This window comes from Neoarius graeffei, chromosome 14, assembly GCF_027579695.1.
Source record: "Neoarius graeffei isolate fNeoGra1 chromosome 14, fNeoGra1.pri, whole genome shotgun sequence".
Lineage (NCBI taxonomy): Eukaryota > Metazoa > Chordata > Actinopteri > Siluriformes > Ariidae > Neoarius > Neoarius graeffei.
In genome coordinates, this window is record NC_083582.1 from 38,712,232 (window position 1) to 38,739,595 (window position 27,364).

The following is a 27,364-nucleotide window of genomic DNA, read 5'->3' on the forward strand; positions in this document are numbered from 1 at the left end:
AAAAAATCCAAGCTTCTAAGCCCTCTAACACGGAAACGAATCGCTAAATGTGTACTCTATGAGCGCTCTGGCGTGAGTGACTTCCAAGATGGCTGCGCACGCGCAGTGACCGGAAAGTACACAACCGCCATCTTGTCGGTCAAAAACACCGCTGAATACTGCTGCACTCGTGTACAGAATGGATCAATTTCAACCGACGGACTACACGGCTCATTTTTCTAATGAACAGATAACTAGATATATGTCTAAAATAAACGATCTACAGATTTGTGACCCTTATGGCTTACTGGACGGAGTTTTCACGACCGGATTTTGAACTGTCAGCGGAATACCCAGACGTGTATAATTACCTCATTAACTTTCCCTCGCTGTTCAGTGGTGCACTGCGTGCCTATAAATCTCTGGACAGTTATCTCTACAGAAATTCAGGATTTGTCAGCGACTCAGATGTGGCATCTTGTAAACAAGAATCCTCATTGGATGGGTAAGTCACTTAAGTATTGAGTATAGCACTGACCAGCCGATTATAGAATAGAATAAGGTAATTCCAAATCGTCCGTTTTGTTTACATGGATCTGGTGTTGGAGAGGTAGAGGCTTGGCAGTGGAGATTTGAGTGGCTGTTTTCTGAGCTTAGTCAACAGGCCAGCTCTGCAGCCTCGCTTTTGCTTCCACTCCCGGCGCCGCCTCCTTCGCTTTGCTTCTGATAACAATCCACGGAGACCCCGCTGGTCTCGCTATCTCGTCCGGAATGTTTTTTTTTTTTCTCGTCCGGAATGTTGTGCATGCGATGGAAATCGCTACAAACCGTCATTTTCTGCTGGAAACCAATGTCCAGTAAGTCCATACGGTTGTAGTGGATATTGAAGTCCGGTACAGACGAACAACACGCAAAAATACACACAAAAAACGTGCACAGGTAGGGAGAGCTTGTAGCCGCAGCCGTTGTAGTAGAATTGTATATAGTAGGGTTTTCCAGAAGAAAAGGTAGAAGTAAAAGCAGAAGTAGACCCAGAAGTAGAAGGCGGAATATGGCGTTTGACCGACAAGATGGCGTCTGTCACAATCTGGATCGGCTGTGACGTCACATACAAGTGCTCCATTGCGGAGGTGAAAGAAAGCATTCTTAGTAATTAGTTTAAGATGGGGTTCAAACGTAAGGGTGGAGTCAAAGATAACTCCAAGGTTTTTTATAACTTGGGAAGGATGAACGCACCATAACTGCAACTAAACATTTCCGGTAACTGTTGATCAGTCCTGCACTCCGGCTTGGAAGAATTTCCAACAAAACTCTCTTTTACGGCCAATGATTCGCTTTAACTTACGACAGAAGTTAAAACCACAAACTTTTTCCAAGTACACACGAAAATTCAGGTTTAAAAAAAAAGTAGAAAAGGTAAAAACAGCTATTATAGAAATGGATCGCTTCGCATCGCCAGTCAAACTCTTATGGTTGTCAAGGAATGTCAAGTTAGCTTGCCCACCACGGGCTTGTTGCTATGGGGAAAACTGACACGTGACCAATTCCTGCAAATGGCCTACTTCATCTGAAGAGACTTGCTAACGCAGCTTCTGCCGCGTTGCATTATGGGTAGAAAGGCTCTGCTCCTCCCCACGTGTCTGTAGGAAGAGCCGGACGCAGAAACATGGTAGTGCTCTTATACTTACTCAGTCACCAGCTAAGTTAGTTTACATGGAGCAGCACAGGGGAGAGCGTTAACGCCCTGCGACAGAGGAGCGTCAAGTTCGGCTTATAAACCTCAGGTCTGAATGTGGGCTTTGATTGTTCTTCTGGAATAATGAATGTCGGCCTGAAAACGTGCTGAGGTTGCTTAGCTATAACGTCATGTAGCTAGCTTAGGCTAACATCTATAGCTGGATGTGTTTGTAGCACATAGCATGTAGTGCTCTCATTCATGGTTATGGTCGTGAAATAAAACTGGATCTTCTTAAGGTTTTACCAAACCATCAGGCGTATTAGATCTTAACTAACAAGTAGTGTATAGTGACTTAACATGTGTAATATTATATGCGCGACTGTTTATGAATAAAAAAGTAAAACGACTTCTTTGGCAAAATATAGTCACACCTGAAGTCCAGGAGATCATCAAGGATTTAGCCAGAGAGAGAGACATGGCTATGTGAAGAGAATATACAGCATTAGCTCGTGTGTGTTAGCAAACAGCTAACTGTAGACTTAGCATATCTTTTCGAGATGTTTTTATTCACAGTGTTGTCAGACTTTACCATGAATCTGTTGTGTTTTGACCTTTCTGTAGTGAAGTGCTCAGTGTGTGGCTAGCATTGGTGGCGTTTCATCCTATGTTTGTGGTTTCGAAAATAAACACCACCACAGATTAGCTAGTTTGCGTTTATATCCATTTATTCAGTCTAAAACTGTGGTTCCACGTTATAAACTGATACATTTAGCCTTAAGATGCATTACTGCATGACAGCATGATTGCATCAGCTGCAGTAAAGTGCAGTGAATCTTTATCTGATCGTTTGTTAAGCCAGTGTGCATGAAGGGGGTTTGAATGTTCTCTATAAATGATATTTTTACATTACAAGTTGTAGCTTTGTGTTCTCTGTGTCCCTGTGGATAGGGATGGGGATATCAAGTTAAAAGTATATCACAATCTTTCATGGTATTTATTTATTTTTTTCCCTTTTGTGTGAAAATGATAACATGGAAATCCAGTATTATCATTCAACACTATATATCTTTTTGGCCACAGGTCACATCTGCAGACCGTCTTGGGAGCCGTGCAAACAAAAATATACATCCATCCATTATCCGTAACCGCTTATCCCGTGCAGGGTTGTGGGCAATCCCAACTGATTACGGGCGAGAGGCAGGGTACACCCTGGACGAGTCACCGAATCATCACAGGGCTGACACACCAAGACCAACAACCGTTCAGACCTACGGTCAATTTGGAGCCACCAATTGGCCTAACCTGCATGTTTTGGACTGTAGAGGAAACCCACGCAGACATGGGGAGAACATGCAAACTCCACACAGAAAGGCCCCAATCGGCTGCTGGACTCGAACCCGGAACCTTCTTGCTATGAGATGACTTGCTACACCACCATGTCGCCCAACAAAAGCATCGATCCAAAAAAGCAAGACTTGATCCTGAACATAAAATACTTGCTATTCCAATAAGGAGGCTGGTTATGGAAGATGCCAAGGAAGTGCCTCCTTTTTTGGGGATTAATTCATCCTTCTTGTCGAGGGTTAGAGCTGCGTCTTCCGCCATGCTTGTGTGAGACAGTTAGATGCCCATGTTGTGGCACGTACGTTATGTAAGCACGTCATCTACTGTATCATCAGTATCGTCGAATGACAAATACTTCTCACGGGGAAGAGTTGTACCTGGATATCATGGGTGACACAGTATAGCACAGCCTTACTTGTGGGTTTCCTTGAGGTTCTTCATTTTACTCTCAGTTCCTGAAAACATGTCTGTAGATGAACTGGCTACTCTAAATTGTTAATTGAATGTGTGAGTGCACGTGGCACCCTGTGATTGACTGGTGTCTTTTGCAAGGTATGTTCCTGGATCCACTACAACCCTGATCAGGATGAATGAATGAGTAGCAACTTGCATTAGAAGTAGGAATATACAGGAATGTGTTCCTGCTGGTGTAATTGTTGGATCGATATTAGATTTGAAACTTTCCAGTTTGGTCCACTGGCATACTTTGTGCCATGAAGGTGTGTGATATTGACTGATATGGCACAGATCTTTCACATGAATGCAAGAAACCAGTTCTAACACACGTTGTCGCTACATCTCTGATGTCGCACACAATCAGCAAAGAATTGGCTTAGTGGCTAAGACACCAGTAGCAACTCAAGTACTGGTTGATACACATGGCTCTGATGCGCGTATCGTATGAGGATTGAAAAAAGGCTTGTGGTCATCTTTTCTTTCAGAAAGCATAAAAGTGCACAATAAATACAGAACACTGAGCCTGCTGGAGTACCATTAATAGTATATTTAGTAGGGCTAGTGTTACAACAGTGACAACTGGTCATCTTTTCCATAATGAAGCAAAAACTTTGGACGTTGCTCTTTTAAGGCTGTTATTTGTACAGCATGCTACAAATTAAATTCCAGCTTCAGTGCTATTTTTATTTATTTATTTAGGTTACACTGTTAATGAGTGTATATAAACCAGTGCAATGAATGTGGGGGAAAAAAATGTGTATCATGATGCACTAAGAATGTACCAGTTCATGAAATACTCAGCTCGAATAATTAATTCTGAAACCAAGAGCGTTTAGTGCAGCACAGAAACTAGTGTCTGGGATGTCTGGATTCACCTCTTTGAGCCAAAGTGCGCCGCTGATCAGACTGGATCGCGTAGTGACCTGCGGCTTCAAATACGTCCTTTCACACAGCACTCGTTGTAACAGGATTCACTTTGCTAGAGTGCAAAATTTTTATTTTTTTTATTTGGCTTTAAAGGGAAACAGCAGGAGGAATTCCTTTATGCGTGAAAAAGGTGTCTTGCGTACACACCCCTCCACTTCATGCAAAGTGATCTCCATGTGTCGAGATGACCTGTTAAAGCAAAAGACCTTTCCTAGCGTATCCTTGTGCAGCTGACTGAAGATTTGGCTTCATTTAGAAAATATTTTCAAGATAACATCGACATGTGTACATATATGACGTGAAAACTAAACAAGGTGACAAGTTAACAAAAGCTTCTTAATATTGACTGACTGTGTTAATGTCTGTGTTTGGTCGACAGAAGTTGCATGGTGTGCTGTGAGCGCTTCAGCGTTTCTGTGTTGCCAGTTTTGAGGCGACGTTTCCTCTTCGTCCCTCCACAATGGCCAGCGGAGAGGAGGACGACCCCATTATACAAGAGGTCTGTTCCGACCCTGGCTTTCCTCCATTTTCTAGAGAGAAGGAGCAAATGATGTTAAATGAATGGTGTTATTAAACTTGCCACAGACACGAATTGTATTTGATTTTTTTTCCTTCTTTTTGAAGATCGATGTGTACCTTGCCAAAAGTCTTTCAGAGAAGCTATACTTATTCCAGGTACTCCTAGCAACCAATGTGCACAACTTCTAAGGGTGTGTATTTGTTTTTATGGCGTAAGGTTACTGTGGTTGTGTAATATCCCAAATGTCTCCTGTTACAGTATCCTGTACGTCCTGCTAATATGAACTATGACGACACAACTCATTTAACAGCCAGAATTAAACCCAAGCAACAAAAGGTAAGGCTAATTTTGCAGTGTCTTCGATTCACATCCCTTAAAAAATGGCTTGATTATACGACATGTACGTCTTGTTCATATTCGCAGGTTGAAATCGAGGTGGCGATCGATACCATGAGTCCGAACTACTGCCGCAGTAAAGGGGAGCAGATTGCGCTCAATGTGGATGGCACATCACTGGAAGACTCCAGCACTTATTCCATGTTTGTAACTTTTTATTTGATGCAAGATTTTCACACTGTCTTGAGTTCTTTGACAAAGCCTCGAGTCTTGCATCAAAAACATGACACGTTTTTGTTCTCTTTTCCTAAAGTAAAATGATGGATAAGCAAACATTCTCCTCGATTCAGGCAACAACAAATACCAGTCGCTATGCTGCTGCAGTGTTTCGTAAAGGTAATTGTGTGACTGCTGTAATGCATCTGTTACTGCTGAGTAGTGTAACATCTGTCTGACTGACTGATTGACTGATGCTGGCAGGGGAGCTTCACCTCACGCCATTACAGGGTATTCTGCAGATGAGGCCCAGCTTTTCATATCTAGATAAAGCTGACAGTAAACACAAGGAACGGGAGGCAGCCAATGAAGGTAAGAGAGCTCTTTGGGTTTTGTGTATTAATTTATTCTGTGAAGTTGGGATGGGTAATAATATGATATAGCTTTGATATAAATTATGCTGTTATACAAAAATAGTTTATAGTTGGGTTTAATGTTGAACATCTGAGAGACAAGTTAATTCACATTCTCACCTGCGATAAACATTCTCTCACCCAGCTTCTCTCTCTCTCTCGTGCCTGTAACCAAGACCTCTTCCATAAATGTTAAATAAGCGTCTCTACGTCAATGGTTATAAAAATTACTTTATTCAACAACCCATTTTTACATCTGTCTTAGATTACGTAGTGTGTCTGCCATACAAGTCCCTGTGTATATAAGCTGTTGCTATAGAAACAACATATTTGAATAAGCACATGAATATTAACGTTCAATCAGATTCAAGCGTTCAACCACAGTGGGGTACAAGTCACAATACACTTCTGATATATCATGGTTATTGTAGTCAATTTGAATACCAAGCAGCTGGTTTGACTCGTTTTCTACTAGTTATTTTCTCTCCAAATTATTCACCTGCCAATTCCCACCGACCTCCAGCTCTCCCCTGTTTCAATGTTCCTACCACCCAAGGAGGATGAAACCCAAGTCGTGTTTCCTCACAGGACAGTATAACGCACTCGGAGGAAAGTGCTATTTGCTCTCTTCCACATACAGTATGAGTTCACAGATGTTCACGTTTGCCTCGTGTCACCGTGATTGACCGAGGACCCCACCCAGAGAGCGTGGCCAGTTTTGCCCCCTTGGCACCTGGAAACGGGTGCCTGTGGCATCATAAGGATGTGAATTCAAGTTTTATACTGTTTGAATCTTTAAAACTGTAAAATGTTGAACAGGATTTTTTTTTTTTTTTCCCCTCTGATTCAGTGTTCAATCATATTTTCAATTACATTTTTAAATGCAACACTGTTCTTTTCCTGGGAGCTTCATAGTAAACCTATATTATATGGGCACGAGTGTTTTACTGGGAAATGCCCTACTTATTTTTAATTGTACTAGCTATATCCGGGACATGGAGATCCAAAACCGTGACATGATTCTCTATAAGTCACTCGTGAGGAAATCGAGGAATTGTTTTGATAAATTTAGGTACTTTTTGTTTGTGTCTACAGTGGTGCTTGAAAGTTTGTGAACCCTTTAGAATTTTCTATATTTCTGCATAAATATGACCCAAGACATCAGATTTTCACACAAGTCCTAAAAGTAGATAAAGAGAACCCAGTTAAACAAATGGGACAAAAATATTATACTTGGTCATTTATTGAGGAAAATGATCCAATATTACATATCTGTGAGTGTCATCCCATTGATTGAAAACACCTGACTCGAATTTCACCTTCAAATTAACTGCTAATCCTAGAGGTTCACATACTTTTGCCAATCAGGTGTGAGTGGGCACCGTTTTATTTAAAGAACAGGGATCTATCAAAGTCTGATCTTCACAACACATGTTTGTGGAAGTGTATCATGGCACGAACAAAGGAGATTTCTGAGGACCTCAGAAAAAGTGTTGTTGATGCTCATCAGGCTGGAAAAGGTTACAAAACCATCTCTAAAGAGTTTGGACTCCACCAATCCACAGTCAGACAGATTGTGTACAAATGGAGGAAATTTAAGACCATTGTTACCCTCCCCAGGAGTGGTCGACCAACAAAGATCACTCCAAGAGCAAGGCGTGTAATGGTCGGCAAGGTTACAAAGGACCCCAGAGTAACATCTAAGCAACTGAAGGCCTCTCTCACATTGGCTAATGTTCATGAGTCCACCATCAGGAGAACACTGAACAACAATGGTGTGCATGGCAGGGTTGCAAGGAGAAAGCCATTGCTCTCCAAAAAGAACATTGCTGCTCGTCTGCAGTTTGCTAAAGATCACGTGGACAAGCCAGATGGCTATTGGAAAAATGTTTTGTGGACGGATGAGACCAAAATAGAACTTTTTGGTTTAAATGAGAAGTGTTATGTTTGGAGAAAGGAAAGCACTGCGTTCCAGCATAAGAACCTTATCCCATCTGTGAAACATAGTGGTGGTAGTATTATGGTTTGGGCCTGTTTTGCTGCATCTGGGCCAGGACGGCTTGCCAACATTGGTGGAACAATGACTTCTGAATTATACCAGCGAATTCTAAAGGAAAATGTCAGGACATCAGTCCATGAACTGAATCTCAAGAGAAGGTAGGTCATGCAGCATGACAATGACCCTAAGCACACAAGTCGTTCTACCAAAGAATGGTTAAAAAAGAATAATGTTTTAGAATGGCCAAGTCAAAGTCCTGACCTTGATCCAATCGAAATGTTGTGTAAGGACCTGAAGCAAGCAGTTCATGTGAGGAAACCCACCAACATCCCAGAGTTGAAGCTGTTCTGTACGGAGGAACGGGCTAAAATTCCTCCAAGCCGGTGTGCAGGACTGATCAACAGTTACCGCAAATGTTTAGTTGCAGTTATTGCTGCATAAGGTGGTCACACCAGATACTGAAAGCAAAGGTTCACATACTTTTGCCACTCACAGATATGTAATATTGGATCATTTTCCTCAATAAATAAGTGACCAGGTATAATAATTTTTGTCCCATTTGTTTTAACTGGGTTCTCTTTATCTACTTTTAGGACTTGTGTGAAAATTTGATGATGTTTTAGGTCCTATTTATGCAGAGATATAGAAAATTCTAAAGGGTTCACAAACTTTCAAGCACCACTGTGTATAATAAAAAGAAAATCGCACGGTGGCTTGAAGATATGTAAAGTTTGTTCTCGTGTTGAAAAACACATTTTTCATATCGGAAAATATGCATTTCGTATTTCACTCCGATGTCACTCCCAGTTTCTTCCAGCTGATTGGACGCGTGGTGTTAAAATGGCAATCCGGTTCAAAATTAAAATTCTTTTGATTAACGTGTGACGCTTTTTTAAGCTCGGTTAAAATCAGTTTGGCTATATCCATGCAAATAATTAAGGTTTATGTACATTTTTGTCAAGTGTAAATCAGAATATTTTCTGGCAATTGTATCCTTGAATAGGTGGAGACTCTTCTCAGGATGAGGCAGAAGATGACGCCAAGCAGATCACTGTAAGCGTTTCAACTAAATTAAGTACTTGGTGGTGAATTTGGTGCCCTTATACAGTGTGCACTACCTTTCTGATTTGACCGTTTCAGTTATAGGTTGTATTATATGTATCTAAGCAAGTGTCACTCTTCTTTGGTTAAGGTGAGGTTTTCCAGGCCAGAGTCTGAGCAGGCTCGTCAGCGGCGTATCCAGTCCTATGAGTTCCTGCAGAAGAAACAAGCTGAAGAACCATGGGTCCATTTACACTACCATAGCTTAAAGGTAGGCGTGACCAAATAAGTCAGTCTATTTTTGAGTCAGAGTTTAAACAGCAGGAGCCTAATCAGCCATCATTATTTGTCAACTGTACCATGGTTACAGAATATACTGGTTTCTGATTGGCTGGCAATCGTAGTTCTAAGTCAGTGCTCCTGTTCTTGCGTATCTAATGGATAAGTGACTACATGCCCACCAAAAAAAGATAGCCGACGTGCTGTTTCACGTTGTGGTGTCCGTTGTCTGCTTCAGCTTGTATTTTCTGATCTCAGGATTAGTTATTGATTATCTTTCAGTTTGCTACATTAGATTAAGCTGTATAGATGTGACCAATTCCTACAAATGGCCTGTGTCAATTTCCCCATAGCAACAAGCTCGTGGTGGGCAAGCTAACTTGACATACCTTGACAACCATAAGAGTTTGACTGGCGATGCGAAGCAATCCATTTCTATAATAGCTGTTTTTTACCTTTTCTACTTTTTTTTTTTTTTTGACCCAAATTTTCATGTGTACTTGGAAAAAGTTTGTGGTTTTAACAACTTCTGTCATAAGTTAAAGCGAGTCATTGGCCATAAAAGAGAGTTTTGTTGGACTCAAGTTGGTCACCGCTGAAAGATTCACGTGCGAAATGGTGGATTTCTCAGGTATGTTTATAATTTCTTCTTTTCTACCTTTTATCATTTGCTTAATGTGTGTGAAGATTCTTGAAAATAAATAGATATATCTGTAGATGTGTTTTTAGCCGATAAGAAGCAGATTTATTCGCGTTTGAGGCCATTTTATGTCCTAAAACTTTGTGTGATATCTTGCCGCTCTGAGTCGGCTGTGATTAATGCATGGTTCTCGAGCTAACTCTTCCTTTGATTTTAAATAATTTCAGAGGAATTGAGCGACTGTTCAAGATTTACTGAAATGCCATTGCAATCTCAAGATGTAGCTGTAGAGGATAGTGCAACTCCAAACACAAAGCTCGGTTGTCCAGTTTACATTGTTGTGTTCCATATTGTACTGGCGACTCTTGCTATAACCAAGAGCTCTCTTTCCATTTATTCCCAAAGGATGCTTCTCTAAAAGATAAATGGATTGCAAAGATAAGGAGAGACGAAGGACCTTATTTTAAGATAAAATTTTAAAATTCAGGTAAAAAAAAAAAAAAAGACAGTAGAAAAGGTAAAAACAGCTATTATAGAAATGGATCGCTTCGCATCGCCAGTCAAACTCTTATGGTTGTCAAGGAATGTCAAGTTAGCTTGCCCACCACGGGCTTGTTGCTATGGGGAAAATTGACACGTGATCAATTCCTGCAAATGGTCTTTTGGTTTTGGCTAGATAACTTTGTGAGGCTTATGGTTTCTCTCGTCTTGGTCATTCAACTTGTAGGATGGGCGCTCGGAGCACGAACGTCAGTATCTTTACTGCCAGGCCATGGATACCACCGAGAACATGGAGTTAGTGAAAACGCCAAAGTAAGCATTTATTATAATGACTCTTGATGGGGGGGGGGGGGGAGAAACCCTTGGTTTATCAATTAGAAGTGAGGCTCATATTGCACACTTCAACTATATCTGTCAAGCTTAACTCCTGAAATAAACACGCTTTTTTAAATCCGAGAGTTTCTTATACCCCGTACCAATCCTGGACTGATGGATGCTTTTGGAAAAAAAAAAAAAATTATATATATATATATATATATATATATATATATATATATATATATATTTTTTTTTTTTTTTATAAAGTTAGTTGCTATGGTTTCCATCACCTACATTTTGTTGCACTGGAAGCCTGTTTAGATTTATATTAAAAAAAAAGAAAGGATTCCTGATTAAACAGGCCAGTTAAATGGCTCCAACAGGCTGTGTAAAGCTTCACTTTATTTGCATATTGTATACCACAGTATCGGTTATAATTTGATTTAAATGCATACAGGATACACTTGTGATCATAGCAGCATGTGTGATGAAAGCATGAGGTGTAGGAAATGAAATCTCCCAAAAACTTGCTTTGTGACCCAATTTATAGCCGTTCAGGCACGAATTTTCACAGAGGCAATATCTCGTTAGGGATACCAACCTCACCTTGAATAGGGCGTGAATATTTTTAGAAAGCGTTCTGTTATTTTTATAATGATGGTAAAAATGGTGTTAAGTAGAATTGAGGTTTTTGAGTCCTATTTCCTTTCCATAAGTAGAATTAATTTTGCAATTACGAGCATTCTGTAAAGTTGTCCTTGTATAAAGTTGCTTGGATTGTGATTTCTAATCAGTTTTTTTTTTTTTTTTTTTTCTTACCAGTGAATATCTGACCATGCTTATGCCTCCACTGACGGAAGAAAAAGCGTAAGGAAAAATTCTGTTCCCCAGTTTCTGCAGATACTTTCAATGATATTAGATAACATTTTACTACTCTAAATATTCCCTTCTTTGTCTGTGTTTAGGGTTAAGCCAGTGGGACCTAGTAATGTGCTTTCTATGGCCCAGTTACGTACATTGCCACTTGGAGATCAGGTGAAGACCTTGATGAAGAATGGTAAGTTTTTACTAAATCTACTAATTCAACCCATCAAGACCTTTCATGTTCTAGGATCTGATGTTTTATTTGGTCATCTGCTTCAGTCAAGGTCATGCCGTTTGCCAATCTGATGGGGCTGCTTGCATCAGGCACCGACTACACTGCAGTACTGCGCTGCATACAGCAGGTGGCAATGCTCGTCCAAGGAAACTGGGTTGTCAAGAGGTGTGGGTGGTCTCTGTCCCAACCCTAACTAATCACTGGATATAATAAAGTATTTGATGCTAAAATAAATAGACATGCACCTTTTATTTACTGATCTCAGAGTTGTTTAATAGCATTTTGTTAATGATTGTTTTTCAGCGACGTTCTGTATCCCAAGTCCACCTGCAGTCCACACAGCGGCGTGCCTGCAGAGGTGCTCTGTAGGGGCCGTGACTTTGTGGTGAGTTCATTCAAAACACAAAATTGCTAAACTGATTTGATAAGATTTCTTTGGAAGGTGATGGTACCATTGAGCTTTGCCAGCCAGTGCAAGCACATAAAGAAGCCTGTTTCATTTATTTTTGTAGATGTGGAGATTCACAAATGAGCGCTCACTGATGAGAAAAGAGGTTGCTGCTATCATCAAGGTTGGTTGGATTGTCTTCAGCATGGGGTTAGACTCACTGACATTAGCATACCTGCCAACCTTGAAAAAATTGAGTACAATTTCATGAGGTCCCCCCCCCCCGCGTCAACCTCACCCCAACCCGGCGCGCATGCGCCCCCACAGACCACAACCAGCAGACCAAAAACACACTTTCAATCCAGTTTTATTGATTGACCTTGGGAACATAGTCCAGTTTTGTAAAACATTCTTATTGATAGACTTTGGGAAACTGTTATTGATGGCTCTTGGGAACTTCCTTCCGTTTTGAAAAGCACAACAAACATTAAATACACGTGCAAATGAAATGAAATTAAACCAGAGCCACTCTTTCAAAATAAATAACACATTGAATTAATACAGTATGTAAAAAAGGCACTTTCAACACAAAACATGGTATGCACAAATTTCCCATGCAATAGGTTTATTGGAAGTATATTGCATTATACAGTAAAGATATTGCATTATACAGTACACTGCAGTATTTTGTAGTATGCCTTTTTCATGTGCAAACTATTGCATTTGCATTCACTGCAGTAATACTGTATAAAAAAGCATTTGATACTGCAGTACCATGCAGGTTTTTTCATAAGAGGGATGACCAATTTTCGACTTCACATCATCTGCAAACATTCTAGGCTACCATGGACAGAAGTTACCGACTGCCCTTAAAATATACAACACGTTATGTTTTGTTGAGCACATCAATAAAGTGGTACTTATCATAGTGATTCAATGAGAGCGCGAGAGGAATTGTAATCAGGTTTCGTTGGTTACCGCATCGAATATGCAACCTCGAGTGACGGCTTCGAAGTTAAATGAAGAACTAGCCTGTACTGTTGGTGTTGTAAATGCACAAAATAACGGCTAGGAAGCTCGAGTACACGTGAAACACAACCGTTTCTGTTACAAATATAAAAACGACGTCTCTAACCGACGTTTCAATCCCCGACTCGCTCTAGCCACCTGGCTGCACCGCTGCACTCAAGTCAGAGACGCGAAGGAGGAAGGGGAGGGGGTGAAGAGGGCAGAGCCACACGCTCTGGAAGAGGGGCGGGGGGGATTGGGCAAAGCGTTCCATTCTGGCTTTGAGTTTTCTCACAGATCAGCGGTATCAACTTCAGCGAGAACTTGACTGAAATGCGAGTTCGGACGATATGCGTACTTTTTAATGTGAAAACGTACAGTCGTACAATGAGGTAAAAATTCGTAGCGGCTACGCAAGATGCGTACAGGTTGGCAGGTATGTATTAGGGCTGTTGGGCTTTAAAGCACATAAACCCGCTTTATATGTAGCTCATATTTTATGTCAGAAATGTTGTGGGTTTTTTGTTTGTTTTTCCCTCTCTAAATGAAGGTTGGAGACTGCGATTGTTGCTTTTTCCTGCTCAAAATTGATCATTTTAATAAAAGCGATCATTAATCTATAGCCTTTAAAAAGAGTGGTGCTGTACATTTGAATTTGTTGGTGTTTTGCTAAATGGGCGTCATGTGTTTTTTCATGGTGCTTCCAGCTCCCCCCTGAGGATGTTAAGGACTTTTTGGAACACATGGCTGTTCCCAGAGCAAACAGAGGCTGGGAGTTCCTGTTGCCTACTGACCGTGATTTTGTCAAGAAGCATCCTGATGTGGCTCAGAGACAGCACATGCTCTGGCTGGGCATCCAGAACAAGTAAAACTGAACCTGTTGGTTGTAGTCAGTGGTTTACAGGCTGTACAGAACGAGTGATTCCACTTATGCGGTGTGAAATGTGTTTTGTCTTTTTGTAGGTTAGAAAAAGTTTTCAACTTCTCCAAGGAGGACTTTTTGCACAAAAAGGATACTCAAATGGGTATTTCTCTGAACTCTGTAAACCATCTCCATTCTGTCTTTCAACAGTGCTTTCTTGTAGACTTTGCTAGATCTGATTTATAAATGAGTCCATATTTGTTACAGACTCGGTTCACGTTAGCGGTGAGCAGCGTCTCAAGGTGGCTCGAGAGAATGCACGGGAGCGTCACGCCTCTTTGCAGAAAGACTTGGATGCTCGAAGACTGAAGGCATCCTCCATGTCTTCTGGCTCCAGTGGAACTAATACAATGGTGCAAATTAAACAAGAACCCATGAGTGACTCTGAGGAGTCTATGGACACGTCTGGTGCTGTTCCAAATGGTTCAGTCAACGGTTATCCCTCATCAGACTCCCCTAACACGGACCTACACAGTGAGTACGGGACTGCACAGGCCCCTACCCCGGAGCTTCAAGACTTTGTTCGGAGCACTTTCCGGAAACACTTTGTGCTGTGCCTCAGTGAAGTCAAACGGCTGTTCAACCTGCACCTGGCCAGCCTTCCTACAGGACACAGCCGGTTCGGCCACGTCACAGACCGCATGCTCCAGGACACGATCCTCCACAGCCACTGCAAACAGATCCTAGTGCCTGTGAGTACATTAGAAATCCTGTTCCAAGTGTATATCATTTCAGAACGTCACACTGCTTTCAAAGGCACTCTGTTTGGATGAAACATCAATATTGAGCAAAACGGAGGTTTCTCTTAATTTCTGCAAATTTATCATTGTATCAGCAGAGTAATAGTATTTGGTTTGGTGGTGTTTCTTAGTTCAGAGTCTTTTTACTGCCTCAGCAGTACATAGGTGCAGTTATTTTGAAACGAATGTAATTACTTTTGCTGATTGCAATTATCTTTTTAGATTTTAGTCATCTCATCTCATTATCTCTAGCCGCTTTATCTTGTTCTACAGGGTCGCAGGCAAGCTGGAGTCTATCCCAGCTGACTACGGGCGAAAGGCGGGGTACACCCTGGACAAGTCGCCAGGTCATCACAGGGCCGACACACAGACAACCATTCACACTCACATTCACACCTACGCTCAATTTAGAGTCACCAGTTAACCTAACCTGCATGTCTTTGGACTGTGGGGGAAACCGGAGCACCCGGAGGAAACCCACGCGAACACGGGGAGAACATGCAAACCCCGCACAGAAAGGCCCTCGCCGGCCACGAGGCTCGAACCCAGACCTTCTTGCTGTGAGGCGACAGCTCTAACCACTACACCACCGTGCCACCCAGATTTTAGTCATATGGTTCCAAATAAATAGGCAAATGTCATAAGTCAAGCAGAACAATTTGCGAAGCCTTTCTCAGTCAGAGGTTTTGAACTGAGTTTGTATTTCCTGGACGTGGAGGACACTTTGGAGCATTTTATTTATCTGTTCTGTGATATTAACACGCCCTGCTTCTAATTTAGCTGTGATACGAACTTGGTGCCATAGGCTGAGTGGGCAGAGCAGCAATAATTCAGTTAATAATTAATTTCCAGTTGTAAAGAAGTCAGTACTTTGTCTTGCTTATAAAATGGACTCCTGATGAACTGGCGTGTTAAAATACTTGGTAACTCTTTTCTCTCATTAGTTTGTGTTTATTGAGCACGTCTTTCGCTTTTTAGTCACTGAAGCAATCTGCTTTAAACATGCAATATGTTTTCAAGTGGCAGAATGCGACTGATGGATAATAGGAAAGGTAATTCAGTATAATCAATTTTTCTACAGTGATGAATAGCAACACTTAAATGTGCACTGCAGAACCTTCTGTCCTCTTTATGGGAGCTGAAAAACAGTAAATATTTCAGTAAGTTAAAGCAGATATGCAGAACCTTTTATTTTTAAATACGTTTCTGAGTGGATAGTATCTCTATCCTTGACTCTTGTATGCTGCATAAATGGGAATAAAAAAAATATTTTTGAGTTAAAATCGATCGCAAAGTTGGCATTCGAGCTGCCCCGCTGAGCCAGCCAGCCCTGAGCACGTGACGTCACAACAGTAACCAGTTTTAAGGCCGAGGCCTTTGACAGCTATAGACCAAAGTTGTATAAATAAAAATTTCTGGTTAAAGTAAGAAATACCGTTACCGACTTGCTCAGCTAAGACTGATTTGACTTCATTAAATTGTTGACTCTCATTAAAACAGGATGGGTGTTATAACTTATGCAACATACATGTACATGCATGCATTTTCACTGATAAAACAGTGTTTCCCACAGACCAGGTAGCAATTTGTGGTGCTTCACTGTGCCGATGAGGGAATCGTGTGCAGTGGTGTCGTGGCGGTCAGTGGAGTCGGTCATTGGGGTGTATGCAAAGTGTTTACAGCGGGCGGTGTTCAAACACGCAGTATTTTTCTTCAGAGTCACCTGCTGGGACTATTTTAAAGCTACAAGAAGCATTTGAGATTATTCAGTTCAATCTAAATTCTTTTTAAGTTCTGTAAGAGAAGACAGCTAAAACAATTTTTACCAGAACCCTGCCTGGTTTCACTCCTCGACCCAACTTTACATTACAGCGCAGGCCATTAGTTTGCTGGGCTTGATGTTGGTGGAAAACATGTCTTAAATTTATGAAAGTTATTCACCAAAATTGACGTTAAAGTTTTGTTTTTTGCCTTTTTTGGTGGCAATCTTTCAATCATTCTTTAGTTGACATTCAAGGAATAAATTGCAAAAAACAAGCTGGAGGTTTTTATTTTAAATATTGAACTCAACACTTACCTCAACCAATACTAAAATGAAACAAATGGTATAATGTAACAAAATAATAATAAAGTAAAATATCATAATTAGATGTAAGAAACCACTTAAGGTAACACCAAGGCAACTAACAATAATGAAAAAGCATTACCCTAATTGGTGCAAAGCCTGTATGCCCTATCAGAACATTTAATTCTGCGTGGCTTCCTGAAAAAAAAAAACTCAAGTGCCCTATCGTAAGGGAAGTCATTGGGTTCGGGACCATTTATGGAGATTCGTAAGCAGGCTGCCAGGTGTTCCCCTTGGAGCCTGTTCCTGAGGTCTGTTTTAATCTACGGATAAAGTACATTTTCTTCATCAAAGCACTAAATTTCCATTACATCAAAAAAATAAAGGAATACTGAATTTCTATGTGCTTACCCTATTCATAGCTGAGAAATCCAGTGCAGTGATGGTTTAGCTACTTCGCTAATAAAGATGTTTCTTAAAATATTCAGATTTTATGCTTCAGATAGCATCAACTAGGCATCCCTGCGAGTATAACATTTTATTTAGGCTAGTGGGAAATCCTTATTTATTGTGAATGTCAAGCCATTATTAATAAACTTGCATGAATGCTGAAGCGGGATAAATGGGATAATGCAATAAGGCCGGTTCCTCACGTCAAGCTGCTACTGTATGCATCAAAATTGGTTTATGGACCCTTTTCGCGTGACGTCACGACAAATGCGGCCGCCATTTTGGACATGTACTACCAGTAGTTTACCACAGCCAACATTTGAGGAACGGCAGCAAAGAAAGTTTTTACTTTCAGCAAGACTTCCATCATGCCACTATATTGTTGTGCACCTGGATGTAGTAACCATCAACAAACAAGGCAAGGTTTATTATTTTATCGGATCCCGACGGAGAAGATGGATAGCGGCCATTAACAGGAAAGATTGGCAGCCCTCGGCATACCAACGCTTGTGTAGTGACCACTTTGTTGGAGGTAAGACGAATAAAATTAGCCAGAAAAGGCATTACATTGGTGTTAACATTCTGTGGCGGCGAGTGTGTAACCAAATAGGTTAAAATAACCCATTGTAACCTCTTTGTTCTTCTATAGTAGCTATTGTTGACTAGCTAATGTCAACAACATAGTAGCTAGTATGTTACTGTAGCAATGTTTACGTTCAGTCATTTGGATGACTGTTAAAACCTTTCAGTCTCAAGTTTTTCCTTTACTGTATTTACTAGTTTACTGTAATTATGATCCGGCAGCTATTTACACCGGATCCAGTGTAAATAGCTGCCGGAGCCAACGTCCGAAGTTCCGGAGTGCATTCCGGCTTGCTCCCCCTCAAATTAAGCGGCGCGCTCTGGCTTGCTCCCGGAGTGCTCCAGCCGAGGTTCCGGAGCGCGCTCCGGCTTGCTCCCCCTCAAATTAAGCGGCGCGCTCCGGAGCAAGCCGGAGCGGGCCGCTTAATTTGAGGGGGAGCAAGCCGGAGCGCGCTCCGGAACCTCGGACGTTGGCGTGTATGTGTATGGCGATGGGTTTTTAACGACATAGGTATACAGATCATGTGGGCCGAAGTCAGGTAAAGACGAGGGCTTCGTGTACTTCCGTACGTCAGTGAACAATCCTGGTGGAAGCAGGTAAACGTTGTTCTCTAAGCCTGCTAACCTCAATTTTTGCAAATACCTCTCCCTCTGCTCGCCCTGTAAATGCCCTACGTTGCTGGATAGTGAAGGTGTTTTCTGCATCTCGCTCCTTTTTCTTTTATGTTTTTCGTTTGTCGCCTTACTCGCATTCAAACTGATTCGAGCCGAAGTCCACTACATGTCCAAAATGGCGGTCGTGTTTACGAAGGTCACGTGACTGAAAAGGGTCTATAGCCTGACTCGGGGATGTCCGTTTCCTGTAAGCCAAGAAGGCTATGATAAAGCTCATCATGAGCACGACGTAGGCTACCTTTTAAAATAAGGGGTCGGAAGGCGAATCAGGAAGGCTGCGTTATTCAGGGATGAGAATGAAAAATATTAAAGTCTGAAAAAAGCCAGGGGTTTGGGGGCTGTAGGCACCCAGTGGGGCCAGGGGCAGGGAGCTAATGATTTTTGGCTTTTTTTTTTTTTAAACCCCAAAACCATTAATTTTATCAGCAAAAAGTTGCAATATATTTGGAAATAAATTCCCCTTCTTGGTGGACTACCAGGTGAAAATGATTAATATAGTACAAGAGACTTGTTTTTAATCAATTCACATTTGATGATTTCAAAAAATCAATGCACCTTTTAATATAAACGAGCTCTACAGTATTATATTTCTGCATTTTTGCTATTCATGTCTTTGAATACTCTAATCATTTAAAATGAAGTGCAAACCAGAAAAAAGTTCTATCGTACAATTCTCTTAAGCTTTCTTCTGATGTTATCATGGTAGCAGGAGCTCTTGCAATATTAAGCAGGCAACATTCAACATCATTTATCACTCCCCTTTCAACTGCTGTGTGTACTAACTAGGTTTTATCTGGACAGGATGTTGTGTAATGTAATACAGATACCATATGGTCAATTTGAAGATCAAGATGGTGATTTTGAATTAAAGAACAGGCATGTACAATGGGCATTACATATTGGAATTTTTTTTTTTTTTAAATCAAAAACTATAAGTTCATCTCAGCCTAAAGTTTGGGCAGATGCTCCCACGTGGCACATGCCAGCAATTCCGTCCCCCTATGAAATGAGCAATAAGTAGGAGAGTTATGCATGGTATCATGCCTAAAATTTTATCAGAAATATAGGTATGATACTATGATTCTCCCTAACGTGCTACATTAGATAAGCTAACCCCATTTATAAAAGATGCACACTTGTATATGACGTGTATTTGATTATATATATGATGTATATTCATACATTGTTACTTTACGGAAATCTTCAATAAGTTTGGTCTTTTCATGCCAGCCTGTTGTAGACCTAAATATAATGCACATGAAATGACACTCCTCACCTCAACATGTCCTTTACAATCATTTAAGCCACCATGGGCAATGCTGAAACCACTGCTGCAAACAGTACATCGTGCGAAACTGTCATTATTTTTGACCCTTATTAGACAGGGAGATTCTTTTGTGTAATCTGAGCTGAAGTGGGTTTTGTATTTTCGTTTTCTGGGGTGCGCGCGCGCTCTCTGCCATGCCGGTCCTGTAGGCTGCACTGACTCAACTGAAAGCTTCGGTCCTTGAGAAAAGAGAAGCCCGCCCACACTGAAAGCTGATTGGGTTACTCAGCAAAATAAGCCAATCAGGATGCTCTTTGTCTAGCATTCGCGCTCCCTCGCGTACTCCGTCATATGCGCAATGCAGACATTAATGTTGCGCGTGCACGCTCTTGCTTGCTTGCTTGCTTGCTCTAGATTCCAGGAGATATTCTCCAATGTGCGGGCATCAAGGAGCCGCCATCAATATGCGGGAGACTCCCGGAACTTCCGGGACACTTGGGATGTCTGCGTTATAAGGTGACCACAGATCGTTAACCATAACCCCCCCCCCCCCCCCCCCCCCCCCCCCCCCCCCCCCGAGAATTTCTCAGTGGGTTTACATCAATCTCAAAAATGATCATTTTGGTCTGAAAAAGTCGGAAATCCGCCGATCGGCAGAAAATTCTCATCCCTGGTTATTTTTAATTAGCACGCCTCTCCGTCTGTGTGCGCGCGCGCACAAACAAGAAGAAAGAGCACTATGAATGAACGGAACGATACGCTACGGAATTTTATTATTTTTTTTTCAAAATCACGAGTCTGATTGTGTGGCGCTAGGAATCCATTGTGTGGCGCTGCGCCACACAATGGTCTATGTGTGGGAAACCCTGTAAAATGTAAAAGGCTAATTAAATAATCAGCTGAACTGAGACAATCACACTCTGAAGCAAATTAAATAATCTTATACCGGTAACTTAAACACACAAGTTACATGTATTAATCTAAATGCAGGTAAACATGTTTTGTATCCAAATGAGAGTCGCATCTTACCCGCCTTTGTTCTCGCTTCTTGAAAGCCAATCTTGTGGCTGATTTTGTTTTGAAACAATCTGATTTTTAGTTGTTCGTTCAGTTCTCTGTTCATTTGCTTCTTCCACGTAAGGGCGAGATGGCAGCAACATCCAGCGGAGAAATCAGACGGCTGGTCCACTCATTCTCCATTTTCTCCATACGGAGTACTCTGCCATTACTGCTCGGCTCAGGCAATTACTAAAACCTGGGATGGGACGTCACCGGTTTTAGCAACAACCGCAGGGAAGTCACTGCCTGAGCGATGTGTCCCATCCTGTTCCGGGTTTTAGCAACAACCCTCGGCTCACACTCCTGGAGAACTGGCGCAACTGAACTTACTTTCCTTTTCTTGTAGTTTTCTTTTCCTTTAATTGTTGGTACTGCACCCTCTTTCAATACGGGCTTATAGCCAACGCTCTTCAACAGATCCGAGGTTTCGTACGAGTCCTCAGTAAAATGTGCAGAGGAGAGCCCACTCCATAGGCGCCCAATGTGCCTGTGAACTTCTTGCAAAACGCGTCCAAATCTTTGCAGTTTGAACATTCTTGGGCCATGAATGTAATGTAAATCTACCTTCTGTCGTGTTGCTGCACCCGCCAGCAACACATCTACGTGGCATGGTGATAAATTGGCTCAAAATGGAAGCTCGAAGTTGCAGTCAGCTCTGTGTTTTAGTATAGCGGAAATGGCGATGAGACGGATAGCCTTCCTGCGGTGATCTCACAGATGTCAAGGTCATTCACTCAGACCGCTACCTATAGGAATCCTTTTAATCGTAAAAATGACTATATTAGATTAATTGTTAACGCTTAAAACTATTCCTGTGCCATTCTTGAGGTCTCAAGGCATTTATAAACAAAAAGTGAGGCCATGGTTCTATGTATCTCCTTTAAGGGGGGGAAGAGAGAGAGAACGGATATCATCTATCAGAAGATGATACTCTTGCATGAGACTAGTCGTGATTTTCAAGTGTTTGGTCTACAAAATTCTTAATACAGCGTTTTCTCAACCACTGGGCTGCGGCCCACTAAGCGCCATCTAGTGGGCCACAATTCCTCCCCCAAGCTGAAGCTTATTTTTACTTGTAGTAGGGTACAATTGCTGGGTTGCATCCAATGTCATGTCTGCCTTGTTAAGCTACGGTCACACTACAGCTCACGATGGGTTATCGATGAAAATGAGGCATTTTGGTGGCGATGCATGGCGATATACACAAGCTAAAAGTTGTGGTCACATAGCAAGCGAACACTTGACTGTCACACCTTCACGCACTTGAGTCTGGCACAGTTCAAGCAGCTGTGCGTGCTCACAAGGCGTGTGGTGCGTGTTCTTGGAACCCAGTCATTATGGGAAACACCTGATACTGATTTGAGCACAATCAGCAGATACGGACACGGATGCTGTTTTCACGGAGGCTTTGTGAAGTATTATCATCAGTCATGTTTATTTTGAGCCATGTTTATAACGCTGTTTAAATACTCTGCTTTATGATTCTGCTTTGCTTTTGTTTTTGTAAATATCACGCCTGCTAATAAACACTCTTCCTGCACTTTGATCCATCCACCGCCGTCTGTCTTGTAATGTCCTGATCCCCAGATCTTTAACCCAGCCACATATAAAAAGTTGTTTGCCTCCATGCTCTTCCAGGTTTTCATCTGTGTGTCCGTGTAGACCGATGTCTGCAGCACCAGGTAGTTTGAGATGTCGGGGAACTCAACAGATGGATAATTTTTCAACTCCTAGGAAAAATCCATCTTTGTTAGCGTGTAAGGATCTAATCCCATTGAGTGGTTTCTATATCCACTTCTTTCGAGCGTACTTCTTGGTTTTAATAGTTTGTTTGCTTGCTGAACACAAACATGGCAATAAGTTCCTGTGTTAATCACCCAGACGCCACTTTTGGATCATTTTTGGATCCCTTTTGACTGAGAATGCCCTGCATGCATGGTTTTATGTTGGCTTCTGGTACATCCATACAGTTTTAAATACAATACCTACAATTTAAAAACAGTTTGTTTCTATTGCACTTATTTAATTCCTGGGCTCCCATCTGTAACAGGGAGTGATGTTGCATTCCATTAGTACACTTTATAAAGATTATTAGATTCTAATAGAATAGATGAGCCAAAATAATGGGATTTTTTTTTTCTCTCTCTCTTTCCCCCCATCAGTTTTTGGGAACAGAACGTTGTGAAAGCTAAAGCATTTACTCTCAAAGGGCTTTGACTTGAACTGTGGGTCAGATCTTATTCCCACCCGTCCATGTCTCAGCAACCCCGAGGACATGTAGTTACACAGCTGTCTGCACTCTGTCATTTATACAGTGATGCTTACTATTGTTAAAACAATATCTGAAGTGTTGTATGTAAAAATAACAATATATTGCTCTAGACTTTCAAACAATATTGTAAGATTTTTTAATTTTATCTAATAGTGGATGGTACAATAATTACAAATGCTAACAGAATCAGCACATTCCCATTGTAGCTGTAGTTATATAGTAACTATAATCATTCTTGTAATAATAATTTCAATAAACGGTTAATGTTCAGTTCCCTTTTCATTTATTCTCGATTCAAAGGTATAGCTGAGTCTCACAGGTTAAGTGTGTAACAGACCATAACAATTTTATCCAAAACAGTTTTTCCTGCCTTAGTCAATTTATTTCCATTTCACACGCGTGCAGCTGTTGTAAAGTTCAGTGTGTTTTGTATAGAACTCTCTTGAACTGTAGGTTCATTTCTACACTCTGGTTCCATGGTCACATTTTGCACAGGACTGGGTTCCTTTGATAACAGAAACAAGGCTCCAGCATAATTTTTATACTCTTTCAAAACTCTCCACAGCTTAATATATACCCTAAATTATTCATTCCTCTGCTACTAGAACTTTTATTTCTGAATGTGTCTCCATATACTGGTGTTATAGTTTTGTGGATTTATGATAATTATGCTGCTTTTATCTATTTAAAACAAAACTCAACTGCATTCTGTCTTTTTCCAAAATAAAATAAAGCTTTGGGCAAGTGGAATTGTGTTTCAGGCAAGTATGTTTTGGGTGCTGCTGGGAGGATTTTTTTTTTTTTCCCTTTTCTCTTCTCTCTCCCCAAGGACTGTATATAAAGGTGTGACTTTTCTTTTCTCTCCTCCCTCTCCAGTTTCCCCCTCAGAGTAGTTCTAGTGCAGACGAACAGAAGGTCTTTGGCTTATGGGAGAATGGTGAAACGTTTGATAGGGTAACATCCCGCATCTCAATACATTTGTGTATTTTCATTTTGTTTAATTCTGCTCAAGCTGAAATTCCTGCTTGTGTTCATCCCATCTAGCACCGCCAAGTTCTGTTTGAGATCTTTATGAAGAATTATCGTGTAAGAAGAAATGTTATTCAGACCCGACTCTCACAGGAGCTCGGTGATGCTGTCACCAAGGCTGACGTGGACAGGCTGCTCAAGGTATCGGATTTGTAAACATTAAACCCTCTCCCATTTTGTAAATTGATGGAGTGTGAAAAAGGAGTTGAATTATCAGGTGCATTTATTCTTTTGTTCTAGGAGTGCTGCATCAGCCTCGGAGGAATGTGGTACTTGAAGGGAACAGTGCAGTCGTGACAGTAGAGGGAGGAGCCCTAGGGATCCTATCAATCAGAAAAAAAATAAAGAAGAAAATCCCTTCTCTCCAAGTTTTACTCTGTATGGGGGAAATGGAGCCGACACACACAAGTCACTGCCCCCAGCTGGAGAAGACTGGCTTGGGAGGACAAAAAGGTCCCCCTGCTGCTCCAGGACATTGCTTTTGTTTACCATCATGGACACATAGCTGAGCATAGCCAAAATCAGAGCTTGTGGAAACTTCCAGGACACCTCACCATTTCATACAAAAGGGCTTGAGATCCACCGGATCCTACATAGTGTTTAGTTAAATAAATAATGAAAGAAGAGACATGTATATGCAAAGCTAAGTTATTAGAATATTTGTTGTTTTAAGACCTTTTTTCTTCACACTTTTTCTTATCTTGCAGTTTTGCATTACTAATAATGACCATCCAGCCCTCTTCATTTCATCTGAGGCTTTTCAGAGTGCACTCGTATATTAAATTGGCCTTTCCTAGGACCTGAATGAGCGATGATCGCTTTAAGTTTCTGTCCCCTGCTAAATGATTTTACAATCAACACTTGGTGTGTGTTTTTTTTTTTTTTTTTTTTAATCCAATTATGATAATCATAATGTACTGTAGCGCACAGGGACTAGTTTTCATTTCCTTTATCATTCATTTGCCTGAAATGGAAAGTTAAAATAACACTATGCACTATTGTGCCATAGCTTCCCTTCCTTCAAAGTAACAGCTACACCAAAGCTCTGATGCACTGGGAAATGGTCCTCATGTTTTAGTAGACATGGAACGTGGATGCAGATTAATTTTCTTTTACATTAAAAAAAAAAAAAATTAATGAAGTTCAGGGGAAATCTGTTAGTCAAAATTCTGGGAGTATGCTGTAGTGCCAGTGAGAAACATTTAACTGCAGTAAATGTCCTTGAAAGCATGAATGGAAATGTGGGGAAAATGCACCATCCTTTTGTGGCCTTTGAGACTTTACTTCTTGAATATAATTTAGGCTGCTGGACATTCTAGTTGACTTAAAACTGATGTATTGGCAAACATGCATTTCATTTCAGACCGTTGCTGTACTTGGATATGTGAGATCAATCCCTGATGGACTTTCTTTTTTTTGTTGTGCAAATTGTGCATTCAGTACTAATTCGGAAGTCAATGATTTCCTTCAGTGTTGATCTTGTGTGTCAGTGGAGGGTGTGAAGATGTCCTGGCAGTTACATGTGCTGCTGGATGATTGTATTGAACTGTAAGTGTGGGTTTGGTTTTAGTGAAGAAGCGAGTGTTCTACATGTTCTGATATTTTTAGGACATGTAAAAGTGCCTCTAATTTATTCAGGGGAAATATTACCTATATTAAATGTGTTCTTGTGGTTGGAAGAACGTTTGCTTTATATCCAACCTCATATTTTTTTTCTTTTCTAACATTTAAGATATGCCTGGATCCTCTTCATTCATTTGTAATCATTCCACGTATTCAGAAATAAATGGACATATCAAATCTGGAACGGTTTTGACCCAAGAATGGAAGTTGGCTGTTTCATTGGAACATTATGCTCAATAAACACTGCAAATAAAGTATTGTTTCTGGTGTGTGGATTTATTTTTAAATAATGTTTACATGAATACAGCCAGGTAATGAACTAAATTTATTTTGGTTGAATGCTTTGGCTAAAGTTGGTCCCCTCTGACAGAAGACATTACATGTCACTATGAAGATCTTTTGACTGATCAACTTTATCTGATGATTGAAACATTGCTATCCTTATGGGAGTGGTCCCTTTGTCCAGGATAGCCCCATCACTAGTGCATGAAGCCTCACTAAATGGTTCGATGATGAGAATAATGTAAATCATATTCTTTGGTCATCAGATCTCATCCCAACTAAACATGTGTGGTAGATTTTGGAGTGTCCTGTTCTAGCATTTCTCCATTATCCAAACACCAACTGAGGGGAATATCTTTAGGAAGAATAGTGTTCATTTCTCAATGACAAGCGTTGGCTGGAGCAGTGTAAAGCATGGTGCCACATGGTGCAGTGAAAACATTCTCTGGACTGATGATGAACTTCTGGCAGTCTGATGGTTGAATCTGGGTTTGGACCCCTTAGTTTCAGTGAAGCTAAAGTTCCTGCTACAGTCCAGCACAAATGTACAAAATTTTATACAGTTATATGCATCTACCTCTGTGGCAAAAGTTTGGGGAAGGCCCCTTCGTCTTCTAGCATGACAATGCCCCTGTGCACAAAGTGAGATCCATAAAGACATGATTTTTATGTGGAGGAACTCCAGTGGCCTGCACAGAACCCTGACCTCAACCCTAATGAACACCTTTGGGATGAATTGGAAAGTAAGTTGTGAGCCAGGCCTCCTTGCCCAATATCAATGCCTGAGCTCACAAATGAATGAAAGGACACAAATTCCCACAATCTTGACCTGAGCATTCCTGCAGTCTTGTTGAAAGCTTTCCCAAAAGAGGGGAGGCTCTTATAGCCACAAATTTTTTTTTTTTTGGGGGGGGGGGGGGGATGGCAAATCCATACTACTGCCCATGATTTTTAAATGGGATGAGCAGGTGTCCACCTACTTTTAGCCATATAATGTTATTGGTTGTCCTTCCTCAGCACATCCTGCAGGGTGTTCCCAGTATGCAGTGGTTAGTACCTACCAACAGCGGTCTTTTAGTAGATACTAACCACTACGTACCGGGAACACCCCACAAGATATGCCATTTTGGAAATGCTCAGACCCAGTCATCTAGCCAGCACAATTTGGCCCTTGTCAAAATCACTCAGATCTTTACACTTGCCCATTTTTCCTGCTTCCAATACATCAACTTCAAGAACTGACTGTTGTCTTGCTG

At 41.1% G+C, this 27,364-nt stretch overlaps 1 protein-coding gene across 4 annotated transcripts; it reads left to right on the forward strand.

The window, feature by feature from the left end:
* Positions 1-1,595: 1,595 nt before the first annotated feature.
* On the forward strand, positions 1,596-26,080 carry polr3e (polymerase (RNA) III (DNA directed) polypeptide E). 4 transcript variants are annotated; one of them, XM_060939620.1, is made up of 22 exons: positions 1,610-1,763; positions 2,738-3,308; positions 4,764-4,883; positions 5,009-5,059; positions 5,163-5,240; positions 5,328-5,443; positions 5,554-5,636; positions 5,721-5,828; positions 8,872-8,921; positions 9,061-9,180; positions 10,556-10,641; positions 11,470-11,514; positions 11,613-11,704; positions 11,791-11,911; positions 12,050-12,131; positions 12,259-12,318; positions 13,850-14,007; positions 14,106-14,167; positions 14,272-14,756; positions 24,051-24,128; positions 24,219-24,344; positions 24,444-26,080. In XM_060939620.1, exons 3-22 carry the CDS (start codon positions 4,845-4,847, stop codon positions 24,498-24,500), a joined length of 2,097 nt encoding a protein of 698 aa, XP_060795603.1. In that variant the 5' UTR covers positions 1,610-1,763; positions 2,738-3,308; positions 4,764-4,844; the 3' UTR covers positions 24,501-26,080. The 4 variants fall into 4 exon arrangements, with proteins under 4 accessions (XP_060795605.1, XP_060795603.1, XP_060795602.1 ...); XM_060939622.1 differs by lacking the exon at positions 2,738-3,308 and having other exon boundaries at positions 1,596-1,648; XM_060939619.1 differs by lacking the exon at positions 2,738-3,308.
* Positions 26,081-27,364: the final 1,284 nt, after the last annotated feature.